The following is a 23,045-nucleotide window of genomic DNA, read 5'->3' on the forward strand; positions in this document are numbered from 1 at the left end:
GTTAGAGCTTTTATGTGAGATTTAGAAGCCATCTCGAATTAATTTTTGTGTGTGGTATATGTTAAGGGTTAAGGTCCATTGTGTTGTTTTTTCTGTATGGACATCCAGTTGTTCTGGAACCATTTGTTGAAAAGACGTCTTTACCCCATTGAATTACCTCGGCACCTTTGTGGAAAATCAATTAATTGTGTATACATGGTTCTGTTTCAGGACCTGTGTTTCATTGGTATTTTTTTTCTTCTTTTGCCAGTACCACACTGTCTTGATTAATGTGGCTTTATGATTAGCCTTGAAATGAGGTCTCCCAATACATTCCAAACATTGCTGTAGATAGTCCCGGTCCTTTGAATTTCCTTATAAATTTTAGAAGCAGGGTGTCAACTTTCACAAAAATGCTATGTGAATTTTGATTGAGGTTGCATTGAATCTGTAGCTCAGTTTAGGGAGAACTGACATTTTAATAACACTGAGTCTTCTAATCTTATAAGCATTGTATGCCTCCGTTTTTAAAGTTCTATTTGCATTTTTCTAATTGCTACAGAATAACATTGTTCTGTCGTTTTCAGTGAAAAGATCTTCCTGTCAACTGTTAAATTTATTTCTAACTTTTATTTTTTAGCGCTATTCTAAACTGAATATGTATTTGATTATGTATTTTAAATTTCATTTTCAATTGTTTACTGCTGCTATAAAAATTACATAAAAATACAGTGTCCGGTGACCTTGTCAAAGTCATTTATTATTCTAGTACTTGTTTTGTAGATATTTTATGACTTACTAAGTAAACAACCATGTTCTCTGAAAATAGGCAGTTTTATTTCTTTCTTTCTGATCTTGATGCCTTTCATTTCTTTTTCCTGTCTTATTGCACTAGCTAGAACTACCAGGACAATGCTGAATAGAAGTGGTGCATGGACATCCCTGCCTTGTGCTGGAACTTATAATGTTCAATATAGATTTCGTCAGACTGAGGAGATTCCCTTCTATCCCTAATTTGCCAGAGTTTTTAACAAGCATGGATATTGACTTTGGTAAATACTTTCTCTGTGACTATTGCCTTCCTCATTGTTTTCCTCCTTTGTTCTACTAATAAGGTGAATTACAGTGATTGACTTTTGAATATTCAACCAAGCTTGCATTCCCGGAATAAGACCAATTTGATTACGATACAGAATCCTTTTTATATATTGCTGGATTTGATTTGCCTAGGTTTTTTGTTAAGGATTTTTTTGTGTAGATTCATGAGGGATATTGGTATGGTATTTTTTTTTGTTGTTAGTTTGTCTTGGTAATGTCTTGGTCAGGGTTATTTTGGCCTCATGAAATGAGTTTCTCTCTATTTGCTGTAAAAGTTGCACAAGATTGGTGTTATTTCTTCCTGAAATGTTTGGTGGAAGCCACTAAGGAAGCCATCCTTCCCTAGAGTTTTCTTCTTGAAAAGTTTTTTTTTTTAATTACAAATTAAGTATTTGTATTAAATGTATTAAATCAATTTAATATTTAATTAAATATAGATTAAGTATTACTTAACTATAAATTTATTTAATATATAGAGAGCTAATCAAGCTTTTTACTTCCTCTTGTATCAATTTTGGTAAGTTTTATTTTGAAGGATTTTGTCCATTTCATGTACGTTGTTGAATTTATTCATATGAAGTTCATAATATTCCTTTATCATCATTTTAATAACTATAAGGTCTTAGGCTTAACCCTTCATGCCTAACACTGGTGATTTATGTTCTCTCCTTCTTTTTCTCTCTCCCGTGTCAGTCTGGCTCTGAGTTTATTGATCTGTAGATCTTTTTGAAAGAACCAGCTTTTGGCTTAATTTTGTTTCTATTCTCCATTTCCTTGATTTCTGCTCTTATCTTCATTACTTCCTTCCTTCTACTTGCTTGGTGTATCAGTTGGGGCCCAGGCAGGAAACAGAAACCACACCAGTAATTTAAACAGCAGAGTGTGATATGAAGAATTATTAACTGGCAAAGGGTGGTTAACTACTGCAAGGGTAAAAGAGGACTTTGAGGAACACAGAAACAGCAATTATAAGAAGTAACTACCTTAGAAGAAAACACAGGGGAAAGCTTTGTGACATTGCATTTAGCAACGATTTCTTGGGTGGGACAGTGAAAAGCACAGGCAACGGAAGAAAAACTAGATAAACTGAGCTTCATGAAAATTAAAAATTGTTGTGCATCAAAGGAGACTATCAACAGAACACAAAAGCAATGCACAGAATGGGAGAGAGTATTTGCAAATTATATATCTGATAAGGAATTCATAGCCAGAATATATTTAAAAAACCCAAAACCCTCTACGACTCAGTAACAAAAAAAAAGAAAAATAAACAACCTCATTAAAAAATTGGCAAAGGACCTGAAAGGACATTTCTCCAACAGACACCTGGAAACTGCTCAAGATCACTAATCATCAGGGAGACGCAAATCAAAATTGCCGTGAGACACCGCCTCACGCTCATTAGAATGGCTGTTGTTTAAAAAAAAAAAAGGAAAGAAAATAACACGTGCTGGGGAGGATGTGGAGAAATTGGAACCCTTATGCGTTGCTGGTGGGAATGTAAAGTGGTGCAGCCTCTATGGAAAACAGTTTGGCGGCTCCTGGGAAAATTACACATAGGATGGCCATGTGACCTAGCAATCCCCTGTCTAGGTTTATGCCCAGAAGTGAGAGCAGGGGCACATTCACAGAAGACGGTGGTTACCAGGGGCTGGGGGGAGCGGGGAGTGGGGGTCGGTGATGAATGGGGACAGAGTTTTAGTCTGGGAAGATGACAGAGTTCTGGTGCTGGGCAGTGGGGGTGGTTGGACAACACTGAGTGTACAAATGCCACTGCACTGTAGCCCTGAAAACTGTTAAAACGGCACATTTCATGGTAGGGATGTTTTGCTGCACACACAGAAGAAGCCGCTGCTGCCTCCAGGGCTGGGGGAGAGTCCAGGAGAGGAGATGAGGACCTCGGGGCACCGCCCCCACCCCGCTCCACCTGGGGTTCAGGCCTGGATGGAGAGCATGCCTGCCCTGGACGCCTGCAGCCTTCAGAGCTGCTCTGCGGCAGCAGCTTACTGGGGGCCTGAGAAACTTCTGGACGGTGTGGGCAGGTGGGAGCTGGGCCACAGGAGCGGGGCGGCAGGTGCTCACGCGGTGGCAGCTGGGCCAGAGGAGGAACAGGACCCAAGGAACCAGGAAGAGAAGCCCCTCGGCCCCCCGCCAGCGCCGCGAGTGCATGTGTGTGCGTGCGCCTGTGTGTGCGCACGCGCAGAGGAAGTGGTTCACACCCAAGTGCGAGGGTGGGGGTGGGAGCAGGTGGCCCGGCGATTAAAGGAGCCCCGAGGAGGAAGCGAGGTGGGAGGGGACGGGAGCTGCAGTGGAAACTGGGAGGAACGCCTTCCACACCTAGAAGGACTGACGGAGATGGTGGGGAGGCTCCGGGCAGCTTCAGATCCCCAGCGTCCGGTCCTGTTTCCCGAAGCTCAGGGAGACTTCCCTCTGCAGGGTGTGTGTGTGTGTGCGCGTGCGTGTGCGTGTGCCCAGCGCTCGTTTTCCATTTTTCTATCTTCCTGACACCAGAAAGAATTTCCGGGAGCCTCTCCACCCTTCCCCAGGCTGCTTATGGAGGGATGTGTGTACACACATGCGCGTGCGCACGCATGCACGCGTACGCACACACACACACGGGGGGGCACTCCCTATGGGTTGCACCTAGACCTGACAGGAAACTGAACCCTGGGAAAGTTCAGGCCCCACCTTTGGCACAAACCTATGTTTTTTGTTGCTATTCATTCAAAGGAATAGAAGGTGGGGGTGGCTGGGGACAGTTTATATTCAGAAGAGCAGATTTTGCCTACAGTGTCCGGTGCAGGTGAGAGCCTGTCCTGGTGACCAGTGTCCCGGGCTCTGGAGGGTCAGGAGACCCACCTGTGCCCCAGGGTGTCTCCTGAGGTCGCAGTGGCCACACTCGGGGTTGGCCCTTCTTCTGGTGTCCTGGGCCAAGGTCAGAGAACCCAGGACATTGCCATGGGACTGAGCCTCGGCCGTCACTGGCTCAGAGCCTCCCAGGCCAACTAAGTACAGGCAGCTGGTTAAGTCACATGGCAAATCTGCTAAAACGCAGGTCCTGGGCCTACTCTGGGACCCCAGATGGGGTGCAGGCAGGGCACTAGGATGCCCAGAGTGAGCTGGGTTGGGGGCACCAGGACGGTGGGAGACACCCCGCAGCCACGGGTGATCCGTGGCGGCAGGGCTGCCCTGGCTGTGGACGTGGGACAATCCATGGATGCTTGCTGGCCGGAGCTCAGGGTGAACGGCTGCCTGACCTTGCCAATGGCACAGAATGGTGGATGCAGACTTTGGCTGCCATAGGGAGGGGATCTCACGCCCACTGGGCCACCCTCACTCAGAGCCTGGATCGGTTCCGTGGCTGCCTTCACAAGTGACCACAACCCAGGGGCCCAAACGACAGGAAGCTGGAGGGAGCACCCTTTCCAGGCCCCTTCCGGGTTCCTGGGGCTGCCCGCACTCCTTGGCCTGTGGCTGTGTCACTTCGATCTCTGCCTTGGTCGCCACCCTTGTGTCTCTGAGTTCAAAACACCCACTCCTCTCTGTCTTAGAGACCAGGTGCTGGAGTTAGGGCCTGCCCTGAGTCAGGGTGCCCTCATCTTTGCAAAGACCTGATCTCCAAATAAGGTCACATTCACAGGTTCTGCGCCTTAGGGCTCAGCGTACCTTTCGAGGGAGCACTGTTTAACCTACAACAGGCCCTGCCTGCGGAGGGGCCTCTCCAGGGCTCAGTCCCGAAGGAGGAGGTGGACGGACCAGTGAGGACCCCGGGAGAGGGCCTGCCTGGGGGAAGGCTGGAGAAGGGTCAGAGGAAGGACTGGAGTGGGGCTGGGCCACAGTCACTGTCTCCGAACAGATGGAAAAGAAGGCGAGGACTTATTCTGAATTCCTCCTCAATGCAAAACCAATAGCAGGTACTTGGAAGGCAGCAGAAAGTGGAGTCTGACTCATTACACAAAAGGTGCTTCTCTCACAAGTTTCACTTTCTGACAGTGGAGCAGGCTATTTTGCAAAATACTGAGTCCCCCATGAATAGAAGTATTCAAGCAGGGACCATGTGGAGGTTGTTCAGGAATGCTGTAGCAGGGACCTCTGAGGTTCTTGCCAAAACCAGGCGTCTCATTTGATGAGAACTTGAATTTCAAAGTATAATATCACTGGGAATGTGCCTCTGACAAGGCCCCCCGCACCGTCAGGCTCACGCGCTCTGCTGTATTTGCGCAGGGCTCAGGCTGGGCTTGATCCTGCCACCCTTTCTCCCCGGCTCTTTCTCTTGGGCTGCCTGTGCCGACCCAAAGCTCGGTTCACCTGGTCCTTATGGAAATGGAGCCTCGGCCCCGTGGTCCACATGCCTGGCCCAGATGTCATCATTAAGAGCTGGGTCAGATGGCTCTGGGTAAGCCTGTGCAGAGCCACGTGTCTGTAGGATCACAGGCCTGTGCCCTGCACGTGTACACACCGCACACACGCACTTGGGGACTTGACGCAGCTGCAGGCAGAGACACAGGCCCCTCTGGGCAGAGACCCTCCCGCCCCGCAGGCTCCAGAGCAGGGCTCAGCGGCAGCGGCATCTCCTGGTTTTCACAGGAGGATTCAAAACGTTAGCTTTTGATGTTCACTACATGCCAAGCTCGATTTTAAGTGTGTCAACATGTGCCTTAATTTTACTTACTTAGCAGACCTAGGGCAGTGGCGCGCCGGGCCTAAGCATGTTGCACATATTGTTGCGGTTTCATTTCATGACGACCCTGCAAAGTAGGTAGTGTTATCCCCATTATATTATAGAGGAAACTGAGGCCGGGAGGGGTACAGGGACTTGCCAAGACCTGCCTCTCTCCCTTACCCGCATGCACCCCATTCATACACGCTCACACTCAACACTCACTCACTCGATGGTTACTCTTTCTCCTCTGATGTGAAGCACGTCTCCTACTGGCCAGGGCCTTGGTCAGGGTCTGGGTCTCACCTTGGCCCTCTGCTGCTGCGGGCACTGAGGGACATTCCTGCAGCCTGTTCCTTCTGGTCTGGCCCAGCTCCTGGGAACTGGGTTTCCCCAAATGCCCCCGCCCAGCCCAGAGCCTCCTTTCCAGCTGGAGGGAGGAGGGCTGGATGACCCCTTACTCCCTGGAGGTCGCTGGTCAGGTTCACACCCACTCCTGCAAGCCCCTCCGGCCACCACGGGGCTGGCTGCTGGGCCAGTGGGCTTGCTCATGGATGGAGGCGCCAGCCGCTGTCAGGGAAGGAAGTGGCCCTTGAGCTGATCATGTCTCCTCTCAGGGAAGCTTTGGGAGAAGCAGCTCAGGAGCCTGGCCGGCCTCCTGTTGCGGCTTCCCTGCGCCTTAGGATGGGGATGGATAACTTATCGCTTGAGTATCTCCTCCAGGGGGCAGAGGGCAGCACAAGGCCTGGTGCCTGCGTGATCCCATGCTGTGAGCTGAGCCCTGACCCAGGCCGGTACCCGTGCCCGCGGACATCATCCCGCTGAGACTGGGTGCGGCAGGCACGGGTCCCGTGTTTTACCAGGAAACCAAGGCTCGGAGAGGTTGAGTGACTTGCCTGGACTCCACCAGCCAATAGTTCATCCAAGCCGGGATTTCTCCCTAGGTCTGTGTGATGCCAAAGGCCCCATTCTTCCTGTGACACCAGGCCCGAGAAAGGACTGAGCTGTTTCCCAAGAGCTGGGTCACCCAATGCTCTGCACTGCTTGGCTTAGTGTAGCTGTTCAAAAAAAACAAAATTGACGAATGAAGGGGTCTGTGCGCCCCCATGGGCCTGTGTGACTGAGAGCTGATGGCTTTGGCCCGAATGCCTGTCCCCATTCTCTGGCCGGCGTCTCACTTTGGGGTGTGTGACCTTGAAAACAGTGACCCTCTCTGTTCCACCTTGGACAGCGTCTCTGAGTGGCGGCAGGAGAGCAGCTGGGGTTACTAGCCAGCGCCCTGTTGTTGGCAGGCTGTGCGCCAGACCCCCAGGCGCAGATGTGATGTGGGGTGATTGTCAGGCACACGTGTGCGAAGAGCTTGTGCAAACGCGCTCTCTCCCCCCACCCTCCGCCCCCAGTGCTGGTTGGGGGTGGCTGCCAGGATTCTGCTCTGGAACAATAGCCAATGCGGGGTGGGGGTGGGGGTCCCCGCCTTCTGTCCCAGCTGCAGGGCCTGTTCGTTTGTGTCACACAGCTGTGTGCAAGGAGCCTGAATGTGGCTCGTGGGTCCAGGGTGCATCTGATGCTCCTTCTGCCTGGTGGGTGGAGACCCGAGTCCCATGCACAGCGGCTGCCAGATCTGAAAGGCCCCACAATGAGGGACATGGAGACACCCGCACAAAACCCGAGGAGGCTTTAGAAACACTCCGGGCTGCTTCCTCCCATGTCTGAGTTTCCATCCTCAGAAGCAAACCAGTATCTAAATGTTGGAACAGTGCAGGGTAAGGTCCTCCCTACTGGGAGGGCATTCGCAGACCTAGACACACTGCCGCGGAACGAGCACTCCCATCCTGGGGGACCGAGCCCAGGTTGCCTGCCGCGGGTCCTCTGGGGGGAGCTGTGCTGCCTCTGGGCCTGGTTATTCCTCCCCGGCACAGATGCTTGTGATCCCCCACCTCGCCCACTGCACCCGCGCGGCTTCTCCCGAAACTCGCACCTGGCGTGGCCTTCAGTCCGGTCTCCCTGGACTTTGGAATCCCCACAGGGGCTCAGAGCCATGGCCCCTGCTGCCTTGAGCCTTTTTTGGTCCATATGACGGACGTGGGGACCGGACTGGTTGAGCCCATGTCCCAGCAGCTCCACCGGTACCTGGTGGCCTCGGCGGGCCCTGGTCCTCCCGGCACCTCTGATTCCAGGAGGAAACAGGGGTGATGGAGAGCTACCTCCTGGGGGCTTCGTGAGGGTTAAAGGAGGTACTAGTACAGTTAAAGGAGATAATCAACGTAGACAAGGGCGGCTGCACAGCCAGCCATCAGGAAAGCTCCTCCTCCTGTTTTGCTCCTTGTCCTTCGTCCCTGGTGCCTGCTGGCGGTGGAGGAGGGCAGCCTCAGGAGACACACTCCCAGGCGGGGCTCGAGGACCACACGGTCAGGACGCAACACTGGGAGAGGGAGCTACGGACACCTTTGCTAGCGGCTTATTTATGACTTAGGATGTTTTCGGGGCCACCAGGGCGTAGCTGCAGAAGCTGTTGGCCAGACATCTGCAAGTGAGTTGTGTGTACAGACCAGGCTGCTCAGGGCACCTCTCCCGGCCGGCAGACGGGGCGACGGGGGAGGGGCTGACTTCACTCAGCACCTGTCATATGCCAAGCACTGTGCCCAGCAGGGCGGGAGGGAGCGCTGGCACTGGCTGGCCTCAACCACCAGGCGATAGTCCATGTCCAGGTGGGGAGAGGATGAGCAGGAGGGGAAAGCAGGGGGCTGTGATCTTCTAAGGCACACGTGCTCCGTAAGCACCATTCTTGCCACCTGAAGAAGGAGAGATGCACCCACATATGCCCACTGTAATTCTGCACACGCTCTGTTTTGGGCTCTGCCTCTGATCCAACAGCTATAGCAGCTCCCTGTTACCCTCTCCTCCCTGCATTTATTGTGAAAATTGTCCAACAGGCAGTTAAGTTGGAAGCGTTTTACTGTGCACACCCATACACCTGTCACATAGGTGCTACCCTTAACTCCGAATCGTGCTTGTTTATCACCTCTCTGTCCGCCTATCCGACCTTCCGTCCATCCACGGGCCCGCCTTACTTTTCTTCTTGGTCTGTTTCAAAGTAAGCTGTGATCATCCTGATTACGTCCGGAATCACTGCCGGAGAGTCCAGCGTCACTTTTCAAAGTTCTCACCCGTTCGTTACCCAGTCCTTATCCTCATCCAGGACAACTGTTTTTTTTTTTTTTTAATTGAAGTACAGTTAGTCACAATGTGTCCATCTCTGGTGCACAGCAGTGTCCCAGTCACGCATATGCATATACACAGATTTGTTTTCTTATTCTCTTTCATTAAAGGTTATTACAAGATATTGAATATAGTTCCCTGTGCTATAGAAGAAATTTATTTTTAATCTATTTTTATATATAGTGGTTAACATTTGCAAATCTCAAACTCCCAAATTTATCTCTTCCCACCCCCTCCGCCCCGGTAACCGTAAGATTGTTTGCGATGCAGGACAATTTCTTAAGCAGCAAGGTCACTGCAGGGGGAGGAGGGGCCCTGGGTTCTAATCCTGGCTCTGTCATTAACAGCTGTGTGACCCTCGGCAGACCACTTTCTCTCTCTGGGTCCAGTTTGCATACCTATGAAACTAAGGGGTTAAACTGTATGCGACAGGTGATAAACACTCCATTTACCAAGCTCTTGTTTTATGCCAGACACGTGCCTCTCACTACCACTAAGATGAGGCAATGTTGTTCCTAATGTAGCAGATCGTCACTGGGAGCTCAGAGAGGTGAAGGAACCCGTCCCTGATCCAATAACCTGGTGAATTGTCTCACCCCAAGTCTGCCTGGAGCCCAGGCCTCAGCACCTTCCCCATTCTGGGCACGTACTTGGTTCCTGACGTGGCCGATTCCTTTGTTCCTCAGCCACTCGGTTCTGTCTGGCATGCATCTATGTTTGTGTTGGTGACTCAAGATTTATCCAATATGTAACTCGCCGGAGCGGTCCCAGCCTACCCTGGGCATGTATTTTTTTGGAGTCCCCTCTGCTTTATGTTAATCTTTGTCATCCGTTAAGCTCAGATCTTTGTTTTCCAGTTTCCGATATCAAACCAAGCAAACAAAACCAACCTTGGGTGAACTAGACTGTTCCTTTGGTTTTAAGTGCACTCACTGTATCATAAAGCTGAGAGCCCTGCACTGCCCTCAGGGTGCTCCCAGACTGGCGGGATGATGGGCACAGTCAAGGGGCCGTCTGGCTGTGCAACAAAGACTAACACAACAGGGGCTTAATCAAGAGAGAAGTTCACTTCTCTTCCGCATCCTGGTCCAAGTGTAAGTGGTCCTGGTGGCCCAGGGCGGCAGGGACCCAGTTTGCTCCTCCTTTGCTGCTCTACCATCCTCACCATGAACCTTCCATCTCATGAAATAGGATAGCTGCTCCAGCTCCTGTCATCACACCTGCACTCCAGCCAGGAGGAGGGGAAGGAAGGGGCAGGAGTGTTAGAAGTTAAACATTTCAGCTCCCTCCCTGCTGGCCAGAACCTAGTTACACGGCCACTCCTAGCAGCAAGGGGGCCTGGGAACTGTGTTCTTTAGCTGGACAGCCGTGTGCCCAGCTGAGACTTTTGTTACGGCGGAAGAAAGGGAGGGCAGATACTGGGGGAGCCACTGGGGGTATGTGCCACACACACCAACAACTCCCTTTGTATGTCCAAAATAGTGGTGAATCCTGGGTCAGGGATCACTCAGGGGAAAGGTGGCATTGGGAAAGAGTTCGTCAGGGAGGTGACATTTTCCCCGAGCCTAAGAGCAAGAGAAATGTCTTCAGGTCAGGGAGTGGCAAATGCTTGGCACACGTGTGCACCGATCTCCGCCCTGAGGCTGGGGCAGGCATCATCCGTCAGTGAGCCGTCTTTCCCCCTGAGCGCGGAGGCAGCTGCAGAAACCTGCCCCGCATCATGATGGTGGGCAATCGATTGGGCTGGCCTGCCCGCTGAGCCCTATTTGCCGTCGCAGTTCCCTGCAGCGACGGGCTTCCCAGACTTCTCACCCTCCCGAGGAGAAGCAGCTGCAGTTCCCTGAGTTCCAGCCAGTGGTGTGCGCATGTCGTGCCAACGCTGTGCTCAGCGATGTCGTGATGCTAGCTCGTGCTCGGCCGTGGAGGGAGAATGTACGTCACGGCGATTGGCAAACGGTGTAAATCAGGCTTTTCCTCCATCCGCCAGAGCAGGTTGTTAAACGCTTGGACAGCAGGCCACTATTTCAGCCTTCTTTCCTCCCTTCTTAACTAATATCATGCTGCAAGTTTTGAGTACTGATTTCCGTTTTTATAGGGGGTTCCTACTGCACAGAGCTCACCCTCCTTTGAAGATCTTGCTTTGTCTTGGGGTCACCGGTCTGAACGTCGGTTCCTGCTGAGAACAAAAGACGTAGTGACGCGTGGGGGAGATTCGGGAGACCTGTAGCATGAACAGGGTTGACGTTGGTTTGTGTTCTAGACAGCTGAAGCTTTCCTGGCAGATGGGATCGGAGGGCGGTGCTAGGAAGGTGACATGGTTCTTCAGAAAGGGGTCGCGTGCTGAGGTTTTATGGGTCACTGATTGGATGATGCCGGATTTTTTTTCCTGGATAAATGTCCCAGATTATTCACAATCCAACGGTCAAACTTCTCAACTGCTGGTCCTTGCACACACACCCCGCTGGTCCAGAAGACCACGTGCACCATGTGTAAGCCCCGACAAGTTTGTCCTCTCCAACAGCAGGGGGATGGGCTGATAGCCTGTCGAGATGTGTAGACATTTGGTGATTCACTGGCCTAGAATGTCCTCATTCACCTCCTTGAGAATGATGCCCCGGGTGCCACAATCTCCCCTTGGGTTTGTGAGCAGGTCTGTTCTCCATTTGTGTGGCGGCTTCAGCTCACCAGACAGATTCCCAGACCCACCCTGCCCTTGGGGCTGAGCAGCCCCAGATGTGTGCTCACTGGGGCAGAGGTGGCAAGCCCATGGCTAGGTCTGTGGCCATGTGGATGGGAGGAGCCAAGGAGACCCAGACTCCCTGGTCCCTGTGACCAGGGTAGACGCGGCCCCATCTGGAATGTCCCCACCCCATTCCCCAAGGTGAGAAATTTCTCTCTGCTGGAGAACAGCTGTGCTGAGAAGGTGGCCCAGCTGGCCCGCAGGACCTCTGGGGCAGGGGAGAGGGGTGATGCTCGCGGCATCCCTCCTGCTCTGGCTAGGGGGCAGGAGGATACTGTCCCTCCCCCGTGTTGATACTCGGCTGCACGAAGCCCACCTCCTGATGCCCGCTGCCTGGCGTCCCCCTCCTGTGATGATCTGGGTTAGAGGCTGCCCCGGCCACTGGGAAAACCCACTGTAGGCCCAGAAGGGAATCCCCCCACCCAGGGCTTCACCCAGGAGCTCCAGGAGGCTCCCGAGAAGTGCCGGGGAGGCGCCTGCAGAAGGATGGAGAAGGAGCCGGGTCAAGGAGAGAGGGCAGGGCCTGCCAGGCCGAGGGAGCCGAGGAGGACGGGCACAGAGGTGTGACACCCGGCTTGTCAGGGAACCGGGAGCAGCTAGCTGGGCATGACAGCCCAGGGAGGGGAGGAAGGAGTGGCTGGCGGGAGACCAGCTTGTGGACCCTGCTAGGGTGACAAGCCATATTTGCATTTTAGAAAGGTGGTCCCCCCAGCAGCTTCAGCTTGGGAGGAGCCAAGCCCCCTACAGGGAGGCCTGCTTGGACCCAGAGCCTGGGGCTGAGTGGATGAAAGGACCTGAGTGTTTAGTGTTAATGAAAAACAAACAAGCAGACCACCCCCCCCAACATGCTTCCCAGCGGGAAGGGTGGCGCTTGGCCCTCAGTGGCCTTGGGCCACCTTTTTCCAATCTCTCTGGCTGTTTTCCACATAATTCACCCTCTCAGCTCCCTGCTGGCAGGAGTCTGCCGGGAGACTGTTCCCAGATGGGAAGAGGCATGGCTGCCCAGGGCCCTGGGGGTAGACAGCCCTGGGGACTCTGCGGGCCTGGGCCCCTGGCCTCCAGCTGGGCATCCTTTGTCCTCTGTGCTGGTCTCTTCCCGCACACAGCCCGGCCAGAGCTGGCAACCCCCTGGCCAGGGCCCTGCTTGGCCGAGTCATCTGGGCAAGTGACTCATGCTGGGGGCAGCGGGGGGAGGGCAGGAGGCGGGTGAGTTAATAGCAAACCCATTACATCCCCGAGGTCACTTCACACGAGGGACAAACGGCCCATTGAGGCTGATTTGGCTGCTGGCTGGCTCCAGCAGCACTTGGGGTGGGGAGATTTCATTATCCAGGAAAGCAATACCAGATTGTCAGGAGGGGGCCCCGCCAGCACACCCCGCTCTTCCTGCCTCCCTCCCACGCACAGCATTCTGTTCCCAAGGCTGCGGGCCAAGCCCCCGAGGCTGCGTCTCAGGTGCAGCCCCACGGAGCAGCCACCCTCTCCCAGGGGGTTCAGGGCGGGCCAAGAGACACATTCAGCGGCACAGAACATCCTCCCAAATTCACAGTGGGCGAGGAACAGGGTAGAAAGTTCCAGCTGCCCCCCACCATTTGCCTACTGACATTGGTCCCTTCCCACCAGATCTTGTGTTGGGGTGAACTGGGCAGAGCTGAGTGACTTCTCTTCTTTCTTCTCCATCCTTCTGTGGAGGTGTAGCGGGGGCCAGAGATGCTCAGTGGAAGCGAGAAGGAGGGGGAGGGGGAGAGGGAGAGGCCAGGGGCTGGGGACCCGCCAGCTCAAAATTCCGTCCCTGAATCCCTGTGTCTTCCCTGCTGAGACCACAGAGGCCCTGTGCAGGGGATGGCAGCGCACCAGGCTTCTCTCCTCTCCCTGTGACCTGGACCTGCCCTCTGGGGAAGTTCTGGAGCACCTGAGGGTCCTGGGTCACCATCTGAGGAGAGGAGCAGAGCCCAGCTGTGCCGGACCCTTGCTGCTTCCTCCGTCTCAGGCTTCTGGGAAGCTTGTCTGGCTTTGCAGGCCCAGGCCTTCCAGGCTGGTCTCTGGGGTCATTTCCTCAGAGCGACCATTTGATTGAAACCGATTTTCTTCTAGGGCCCCAAGGCAAGCCCACTTCTTTCCCTCGCAAGTTTCTAGAATCAGACTTCAGGTCTTTGCCGGGAAGGCATAGATGATGTCCACCCAGGACTGCCCCACCAACACTTCCTGGGGGCCAGTGTCTCCACCTCTTTCTCAGAATGGGGAAGGTGGATGCCCCAAGTTCCAGGCCCCCAGAAGGAGCTGCCAGTCATCTGTATAATCCATGCCTCAGCATGTTTTCACTTTTCTGCTCTGGAAAAGAGTGAAGCGGATGCCCTCTTCAAGCAGACTTTAATTCCCCCCTACCCCCTATCACTGCCTCTTTTTTAAACAGCCCAAACTGGTTAAAGCATTGGTAGGTACTGAGTTCCCCGTCACCGGAGGTGTGCAAGGGTAGGGTGGCTGAGCATGTACTGGGCAGACGTTGAAGGGGATTTCAGCAGGTTTGCAGATATAGGACAAGCCTTGAAGACCCTTCTCAGAGGGTGCAGAAGAGGGAGAGAGGGTGCCTGCTTCCCCACCCTTCCTGTGTTGACCAGCCACCACTCCTGGCAGTGGGCAGGGGCATTGTCAGGGCAGGCGGCTGCAGAACAAGGGGCCAGGCCGGCTGGCAGCTCCCCAGGGACAACGTCACCTTGGTCACTGCGGTGACTTTAAAAATAAGCGTGGCCTTAGAGGCCCTGCTGCCCCCTCTTCTCTGCTCGATCCCGCTCAGATCCCGTTGTTCCCGCTGACGTGGAACTAGGGCAGGCGGGTGACTCAGCCTTATCCCCACACTGCAGCCGCGGAGCCCTCGGAGCAGGGTGCCTGCTTGAGAAAAGTGGCGAGGAGGCTGGGACAGAGAGGGCCCTTGGGGACAGCCTGTCCACCTGGGGCTGAGGCCTGGCCAAGTCTCCTGGCAGCCCCCGGGGTGAGGCGTCTGCAGGCTGGCACAGCCACCCGCTGCTTCGAGGCTGGGTCGGCACCCAGCTGCTACTCCCCAAGGCCCCTTTTGCGACTCTGCAGAGCCGCTGGAAGGGCCTGAGGGAGTTTCCCATCAGTCACCGGGCTGTGGGGATGCTGAGTGTCCCCCACTGCATCTCTGTACCTCCAGCCTCAACTGGTTGCTCGGAAGTTGGGGATTTTAGCCCACTCCTAAGCCTTGTCCTGGGGGCTCGGAGTAGGAACAGAGGGTTGTGGGACTGTGTAAAGAGGCAGTACTCGGGAATAAAACGTGAGTCATCAAGAGAAGCAGCTTCTCCTCCCCCATCGTATCTGGGTGGTAACTCACCAAGCCAGTGTCCCAGACAGTTGAATTTGCCAATCAAAAGCCCGTTGGACGTGCCAATAAACAAATGACTCTCCAGAGCCGCAGCCAGAGTTCAGCTGGTGCAGAGTCATCTCGCAGGGTCATAATTCCCCCCTGGTCCTTCTTCCCCCATCTTAGCAGCTGCCTTCCCCGCCCCTGGCTCCCAGAGTCCCCTTGGGTTGCATATCACTATAGTAAAATTTGCAATGAAACTGAAAGATGGGAGGGGCTGTCCCTGGTCCAGTCATCAGAGCCGGGGTGCAGGGGAACTCCAAGCTGATTCAGCCCTGAGCATCTGTCAGCTGGAGTGGGGGCTCCAGGCTGGGAGCGGGGGAGGCCTGTTTGCCTGGGCTCTGAAGGCCAGAGCTTCCTTTGGTGGCTCGAAAGCATGATTTAGAAGAGTCAGACTTTGTTTAAAAAGTCCCCTGCCTCCGAGATAAGGGCCAGGCTGCTGTGGTCAGAGTTTGCAGGCGGGAGCGATAACTGGGAAGTTGGGGGAACAGATTAATCATGTGCTAAGAAAACGGCATTCCCCTTTAAAGTGCAAACTTAGGGTGGCATTTAAGGAAGCAGGCAGGTGGCAGAGGATATTCTGTAGCCTGCACACCAGCTAAGTGTCAGCTGCACGCACAGACGGGCTTCATGGGCGGATTTAAAATCGGACTGTAGTGGGCTGACGCTTGGTTGCTGCTGATGTCATGGGGTGATGAAGGGAGATGGGGCCCTGGAGGCCTGGCCTGGTGCAGACAGCACCCTGCCAGTCATTCTGAATGCTGGGACCGGGGCTGGTCTGCGTGGTGGCTGCTAGGAGTGCCAGGGAGTCCAGGGGAGTTGTCTTTCTGCCCCTTTGGGCCAATTCCCTGTTCGACATCCCCGTGACCCTGCCATCCTACAAAGGAAACTGACCTTTGTCATTCTACAGGATTTCCCAGGGTCTTGGGACCCTCAGGGAGCTTCCGTTGCGTGCCTGGAGGTGAGGGAGAAACTGGCACAAGGGGTCTCCTGGGGGACCCCGGGTGGTCGCTCTGATTGCAACCGAAATGACAGACAGGGAAGCCAGCGGGGGATGACCCGCAGGAGGCGGTCCAGGCAGAGCGGATTGCCAACGTGGGTGTCCGGGTGTCCGGCAGCAGGAGGCAGCGTGGGGAAGAGGGGGTGGCCAGGGGGGCCGAGTGAGCAGACAAGGCGGCAGAAGGGGCAGAGGCCAAGCACGAGGGTCCTTGGCAGCCGAGGTGAGGAGTTTGCACTGGACTCTGAGAGGGAACGAGGCTGCGGGAGGTGAGTTAGTCTGAGCTCACCGTTCAAGCCTCACTGTGTGTTCTGGGTGGGGAGAACAGCAGCAGAACCAGCCAGTGAGCCGGGAGGCCCTGCTGGAGCGCAGGGCAGAGGCGATGGCCATGGGGCAAGAGCCAATTGTTGAATTTTGCAACATTTTGTGAGCTGGTGGTCAAACACAGCCATTATAAAAATTTTAATTAGATATTAAGTGGATATAGTCTAAAATATATGATTTCCACTTCATACCATGTATATATTCTGAAACACATAACATCAAAAATAAATTTTGTGTAAATTATTTGAAATTAAATTATATAGAATTACCATACGATCGGGCAACTCTACTTCTGGGTATATACCCCCAAAAATTAAAAGCAGAGACTCAAAGAAATCTTTGTACACTCAGGTTCATCGCAGCATTATTCATAGTAGCCAAAAGGGGGAAGCAACCCAAGTGTCCATCGATGGATGAATGGATAAACAAAACTTGGTACATACATACGATGGAGTATTATTCGGCCTATAAAAAGAAGGAAATTCTGACACGTGCTAAACTGTGTGCACCTTGGGTAATAAACCTTGAAGATACTATACTAAATGAAATAAGCCAGACGCAAAAGGACAAACAGTGTGACTCCTCTTACTTGAGGTACCTTGAGCCGTCAGATTCGTAGAGACGGCAAGCAGCACGGTGTTTGCCAGGGACTGGGGTCGGGAAGGGGCGGACATGGGGAATTATTGTTTAATGAGGATAGAGTTTCAGTTTAGGATGATGAAAAAAGTTGTAGAGAAGGGTGATGGTGATGGTTGCACCGCAGTGTGAACATACTTAGCGCTACTGAACTGTACGCTTAAAGAGGGTCGCAACGGTGAGTTTTATATTAGGCATATTTTACCACCATAAAAATGCGTTGCTTGCTCAGGAATTGATTTTTGGACACAAGTCTGCCTTCTCCCCAGGCTGCCATCCTCCTGAATAAAGCAGTTTTTCCTTTCCCCCGCCCCTCAAAAAATGCATTGCTCTATTAGGAAAAAAGATAAATTATAAAATTAAATCATGGGTTTATATAGCATGCATTAAATTACTTACAAGCAATATATTGAGAAGGAAGGTAACACACACACAAAACTCACCACTTCCTCCGTCTCTTACTGCATTTAACTGTCACCTTTGAGCTTGAGTTCTTCACCTCTGTTGTGTCTGTGCAGTAGGAACACTGCATCGTAACGGCTTCTGCAAAGTCGTCCCAGGTCTGCTTTCAGCGCTGTCTCACTGGGAGCCCCAAGGTGGCCAAGGTGCGAGTGTTGACACCACGGAAAATAAGCAAATGCTGCCTACCAGGTGCGGCCGCTTCGCTGGTTGTTAAACGTTAGGCAGGACACCTCTGGCGGAGGGGGCTTGGGCTGGAGTGGGGGCGCCTGAGGCCACAAGAAGACTGGCCTGCAGATTTTCTGAGGTCGACACTTCCTGATGGCTTCGACGCTGGCGGGGTGGGGGGAGGGGGGGGACTCAAGGGTGACACCTTGATATTTGGCTTGAGCTGCTAGGTGGATGGCGGGCTGAGGAAGCTTGGGGGCTGTGGGAGCTCCAGCCGCTGGTGGATGGACCCGTTGGGCTGGGCCTTAGGGAGATCCTACTGTGTGCCAGGTGCATGCAGACCTGAGACCATACGGCCCCTGCGCTGGAGGAGCCCTGCCTGGCCTATGAAGAGCCAGATGGTCCACTTAATAGGGTGTCCTGTCCAAAGGCCCGGTTCCGCGGGGCCAAGAGCCACCGTCCTCCCTCCGTTCCCCACGCCCCACCTAGCGCGCGGGGTCAGGGATACTGACAAGCCAGCCAAACGGCTGCTTCCGACCCTCCGTTTCCTCCTCCCGCTCCTCCCATGCTTTGCAGGGGTCACTCCACCTGGGCTGGACCTGCGAGGTTTCTCTTCAGACCTGCTCCTTCCAGTTCTGGAAAGACGTGACCTGAACTTCATCTTACACTTTTCTCACCCATCCCTGGGCTCCAGCTTTTCTTATTAAAACGCGCAGTCTGAGTGCCCCCGTGCCCTGGATTCCCTCAGGACTGCCACCTGCACGGCAGCGTCTGCTGCCTATGATGGGTTTTGTCGCTTATGCGACATCTTTGGGGGAGGCAGCTTTGGCCTAAAGGAATGATCCAGTTGGGAATTTAAGGTCTGTAGGCACGTCCTGGGGCCACCGTAACAAAAGCCCGCAAACTGGGGTGCTTACAACAACCAAAAATGATTCTCTCACAGTTGGAGACCAGAAGCCCGAAATTGTGTCAGCAGAGTGAACGAAAGCCCTCTGAAGGCTTTGGGGAAGAACCTTTCTTTGCCTCTTCCTTTTCTGGGGTCCCTAATGTTAATTGATTTGTGGCCACATCACCGCAAGCCCCACCTCTGACTTCACGTGGCCCTCTTCTCTGCACCACGTGTCTTCTTTTTGGTCTCTTATAAGGACACTTGCCACTAGATGTAGGGCCTGCTGTAATCCGGGCAGATCTGGTCTCAAGATCCTTACCTTAATTACAGCTGCAAATATCCTTACTCCAAATCGGGTCATATTCTGAGGTTCGGGGGGATTATCTTCGGGGGGCCTCTGTTCCCCCACCACAAGTGTCGTGTTGGACTTGTGAGGTCGGTGGCCCCTTTGATGTCCCCCACTCACACCCTCCCCCGGGTCTTGCCTTCCCCGTTTCCCGGGGAGCGTTCAGCCCTTGCCATCCTTTTTTTCTGCCAAATTTAAGCTCATTTTCTTCTCTGCTGCTCATTTCGTCTGCCCAGTGCCCCTACCAGGATCGTTTGTCCAGACCCCGGCCCTGAATTCTCATGCCCTGGGAGAGGGGGCTAGGGGGCGCTCCCCACTCTTCAGGGAATCAGTCCTTATGAAAGTCCCAGAGCCCCAGTTTGGACACAGTCATCAGACGTGATCAAAGGCTGAGGGATGATTAAAGGACTGGGGATGGATGATTTAAGCTGAGAAAGAGAAGGCCAAGGAGCAACTGGGTTGTCCTCGAGTTTGGAGAAGGTAATTATTACTTGAAGGGTGGTGCCCAGCTGTTTCCCATCTCCTCAGAGGACAGGAAAAAAAGAGGAAATAAATGGTGTACAATTAGAGCAGTTGGTTAGATACAAGGCTGAACTTCCTGGCTGGGAGTGTGGCCAAGCGCTGGGTTGGGTTTCCCGAGGGGATGTGGGAATTGCCTTACCTGGAGGTGTCTAGGCCTGGCCGTGGCGGCCCTGGTGGTTAAGTGAAGGGGGGCCGGAGGCAGGGGGATGGACTGGATGGGCTCTGGAGCACAGTTGTGCCAACAGGGGGCCCTTCTGGCCTCGGAGGTCCGCTCCTTCCTGCCATTGTCCTTTGGGGTCCCATTGGGGAGCATTCTGGGGAGGCGTGCACCCTTGGCTGGGCTCCCCGAGGAGATAAGCATGAGTATGTTTCGCTCCACCGTGAATGGAAATGAATAATGCACAGTGAGCTGACCCTCTGCTAACCGGGTAGGACTTTGTGCCAGCTCTCTGGGAGAACAATCGCACGGGTGTGACTACACTCACCGGGTGCTTTTTATAAAAACACTGGAGAATAACGCGATGGACCAGCGACCCAGCTGCATGCCGCTCCATCCTGGCAACCCAGCATCTTCCCATGGGGGCTGTGGCGTTCGGGGCAGTGGACCACCAAAGTCCCAAATACAGGGTGGACAGGTGGCCCAGAGGGTTGGACTATCAGGCATTCCAGGTGCTGGTTTGCAGACAAGAAACACCCCGGGCTGCCGTGGAAGCCATCCGGGTGCTATTAATGACAGTGGTGACTCCATTTCTGAAACCCCGGCTCCCTGACAGAGGGCGTGTGCGCATCTGAAATGTCTGTGGTTTTGCAGTTCCATGTCCACAAACTCACTTGGTTGAAAATAGTTCAAAATATCCAAAGCATGAGGGAGGGAGTGACTGCTTTCCTTAAAAAGGAAGGACTCGATTTCATCAACTTAAAAAGCTCCCCAAACCCAGCGCCTTCTCTGCAAGCACCTCCCGCCCCCGCATTACCAGGATGGTGGTCAGACCGCAGCATCCCCTGTGCTTTTGGGATCTTTCAGAACCGGGGTGTGAGGGCCCAGAGGGGAGTGGCAGTGACCAGTTTGAGACCCAGGGTGAGCTCTAGGCACTCGCGTGCCGCACCCAGGGCACCTTAGTGCAGTTGTCCATCGGCTCAGAGAGGGCCATTCCCTGCTGTGAATTCTCACATGGGCCCCTGACTTGGGGTGGAGGCCCTCGGTCTAAGGTAATGAGGGGCCTGACTGTTTCAGCCAGGGGGAGTGGGAGAGACCCTCCCTCCCCCATTGTTGGTGGCAGACCTGGAGGGCCCTTCCCTGCTGCTTCTCAAGTTCCAGCCCATCCTTCTGTACCCAGCCCCTGGGACCCGCCTGCCTTGAAAGTAACAGGGGTAAATGCCCTGGAGGCCAAGGCCAGGCCTGAGGTGTGGGCCAGATGGGGCAGGGCCTCACCGAAGGCCTCTTTCTCCCTGGTCCCCAACTCCTTACTTCAGATACTTTGAAATATCTGCTCCGTATTCGGGAGAACCCGGGATCTGACCCTTGCAGTGGAGTGTGGGGGTGGCACGTGTCCCTGGCTGTTCTGACAAGGGTGCTCTGTCCTTGCCCACGTCCCCGGTGGGCCGGCGCCTTTTCGGACACCCGCCCCCGAGGTTGCGGCAGCGACCTCGGGGGCGGAGGGCTGGGAGTAGGGAGTAGCTGGAGGGGTGCCCCGGGCCGGTGGGTTTCGGTGCCCCCGCCCCGGGTCACGTGACTCTGGCGCGCGCCCCTCGCTCGGCGGCTCCTGGCCAACAGGCCAGGATCCTGCAGGCCGCCAGCTGGAGCGCTTAACCCTTGGAGGCGCTGAGCGCGGGAAGACGGCGGCGGCGGCGAACTTTGTTTGGCTGCGTAAATAAAACCTCCCGCAGAAGGAACCCTGCGCCCCAGGGAAGGGGAGGAATCTCTTCCCCACCCTCGGCGCCTCCCCCGTGCAGCCGCCCGGCCTCCACATCCGCCCACATCTGGCCGCAGCGGGGCGTCCGGCGGGGGGAGGAGGGCGCCGGGGCCGCGTCCGTCGCCGTCCCCTGGGCGCGGGCCAGGCGGGGAGAAGGGGGGCGCTCGGGTCGGGCGCCCAGGACTCTGCTTGTCCCTCCAGCGGCCGTTTTGGGCCCCAGCACCCCCAGGCCCAGCCTTGACAGGCGGGCGGAGCAGCCAGTGCGAGACGGGGAGGCCGGGCCGCGGGTGCGGGAACCTGATCCGCCTGGGAGGCGGGGGCGGGGCGGGGCGGGGGCGCGGGGAGCGGGGAGCGCCGGCGCCCGCCCTCCTCCCCCATTCATTCAGCCGAGCCCGGGGGCCGAGGGGCTCCGGCGGCCAGCTCTGCACGGCGGGAGCGCGGGCGCGGCCCCCCAGCCAGCGCGCAGGGCCCGGGCGGGCCGGGGCGCTTCCTCGCCGCCGCCCTCCGCGCGTCGCGCTGCCCGAGAGCCACCATGTCGGACCCCGCGGTCAACGCGCAGTTGGATGGGATCATTTCGGACTTCGAAGGTGGGTGCTGGCTGGCCACCGCGCCGCGGCCGTGCTCGGGGGCCCCTTGGGGCGGGCCCGGCGCGGATGGGGAAGCGGGACCCCGATGGGGCGCCCTCCCACCACGCGACCCCCGCCCTGCGCCCGCGTCGCCTTAGTGGGGAACCCCGTTCGGGGGACCGCGGGGACCGCGCTCCCTTGCCGTCCCCTACGCTCGCCCTGAGCGCTGCCGCCGAGTTTCCTTCCTTTTATTGTTGTTTGTGTTTGCCGAGCGACGACAGTCTCCTCGAGGGCTCGCGGGGCTTCCTCGAACGGCAGCGGCGCGCAGTTTCCCTCTAGGCTATCGCTCGGTCCTCTCCCTACGACACTCCGCCCCGCGGCGGGCTGGGGGAGCTAGTTACCCGCCCCCGCGTCCCTCCCGCAGGACAGCCCCCTCCCCCACACCAGTTTCGGGGCCCGGGCTGAGCCGAATTCAGGCTGGGGAGGGCCCCGAGTGGACACGGCCCAGGCTGTGGCGGGGTCTAGTGGGAGGCATACCATCGGCTCCCATCCGGGCCTGGGGACATCCTCATCGGCCTCCTGGAGTCTGGCAGCGGGGCGAAGGAGGGGTCTGCGTGCCGGTAGGGAGCGCTTTTTCGTCCCCTCCCCCCTTCGGGGTTTACAAAGTGTGGAGAGACTAGGGGGCTTCTCCCGCCGGACGCGGTGGGGCATCCCGGTCCTGGACTTGTGTGTGTGCGCGCTTTCCTGCGCCCTCGTGACTGCCTGTGGCTCTGTTCCTGCATCCTGCGTCCTGCGGTGGAAAGAGAAGCTCACACAATGGTCTCCAGCACTTCTGAGCCAGATTTCTGAGGGGCGGGCCTGCCTCTGGCTCGGACCCGGAGCCCCCGCCCCTCGGAGGGGCTCCCAGGCAGCCGCGGGTAGAGCCCTCTGGTGGGCCCGGCCTCGGGGAGGCTGGTCTGAAAGGATTTAACAGACACAGACGTCCAGGTGCCAGGCCTAGCAGGGAGGTCCTCCTCCCTCCACCGACAGGGTCAGGGCTGGGATCTGGGCGTTCTGAGCCCAGCTGTGCACATGGCCCACCTGAGGACAGCCCCATCTGCAGGGGCACTTCTGGGGACCAGAGCCTGGCTGGACCCCAGTCAGAGCCCCA

The 23,045-nt window shown here is 55.4% G+C and overlaps 1 protein-coding gene across 4 annotated transcripts in view; it reads left to right on the plus strand.

Annotated features, from left to right (window-relative positions):
• Positions 1-23,045, plus strand: part of SEPTIN9 (septin 9) — a 151,233-nt gene that overhangs the window by 36,340 nt on the left and 91,848 nt on the right. Inside the window, exon 1 of one of the 4 annotated variants that reach the window (XM_072939668.1) lies at positions 21,426-21,916. The exons of the other annotated variants lie outside the window; for them this stretch is intronic. Coding sequence (XP_072795769.1) covers positions 21,862-21,916 — 55 coding nt within the window. The 5' untranslated portion in view covers positions 21,426-21,861. Of the gene's footprint in view, positions 1-21,425; positions 21,917-23,045 lie in introns of those variants that run through there. 4 annotated transcript variants of the gene reach the window in all.

The sequence above is a fragment of the Vicugna pacos genome, chromosome 16 (genome assembly GCF_048564905.1).
Source record: "Vicugna pacos chromosome 16, VicPac4, whole genome shotgun sequence".
NCBI classification, from domain to species: domain Eukaryota; kingdom Metazoa; phylum Chordata; class Mammalia; order Artiodactyla; family Camelidae; genus Vicugna; species Vicugna pacos.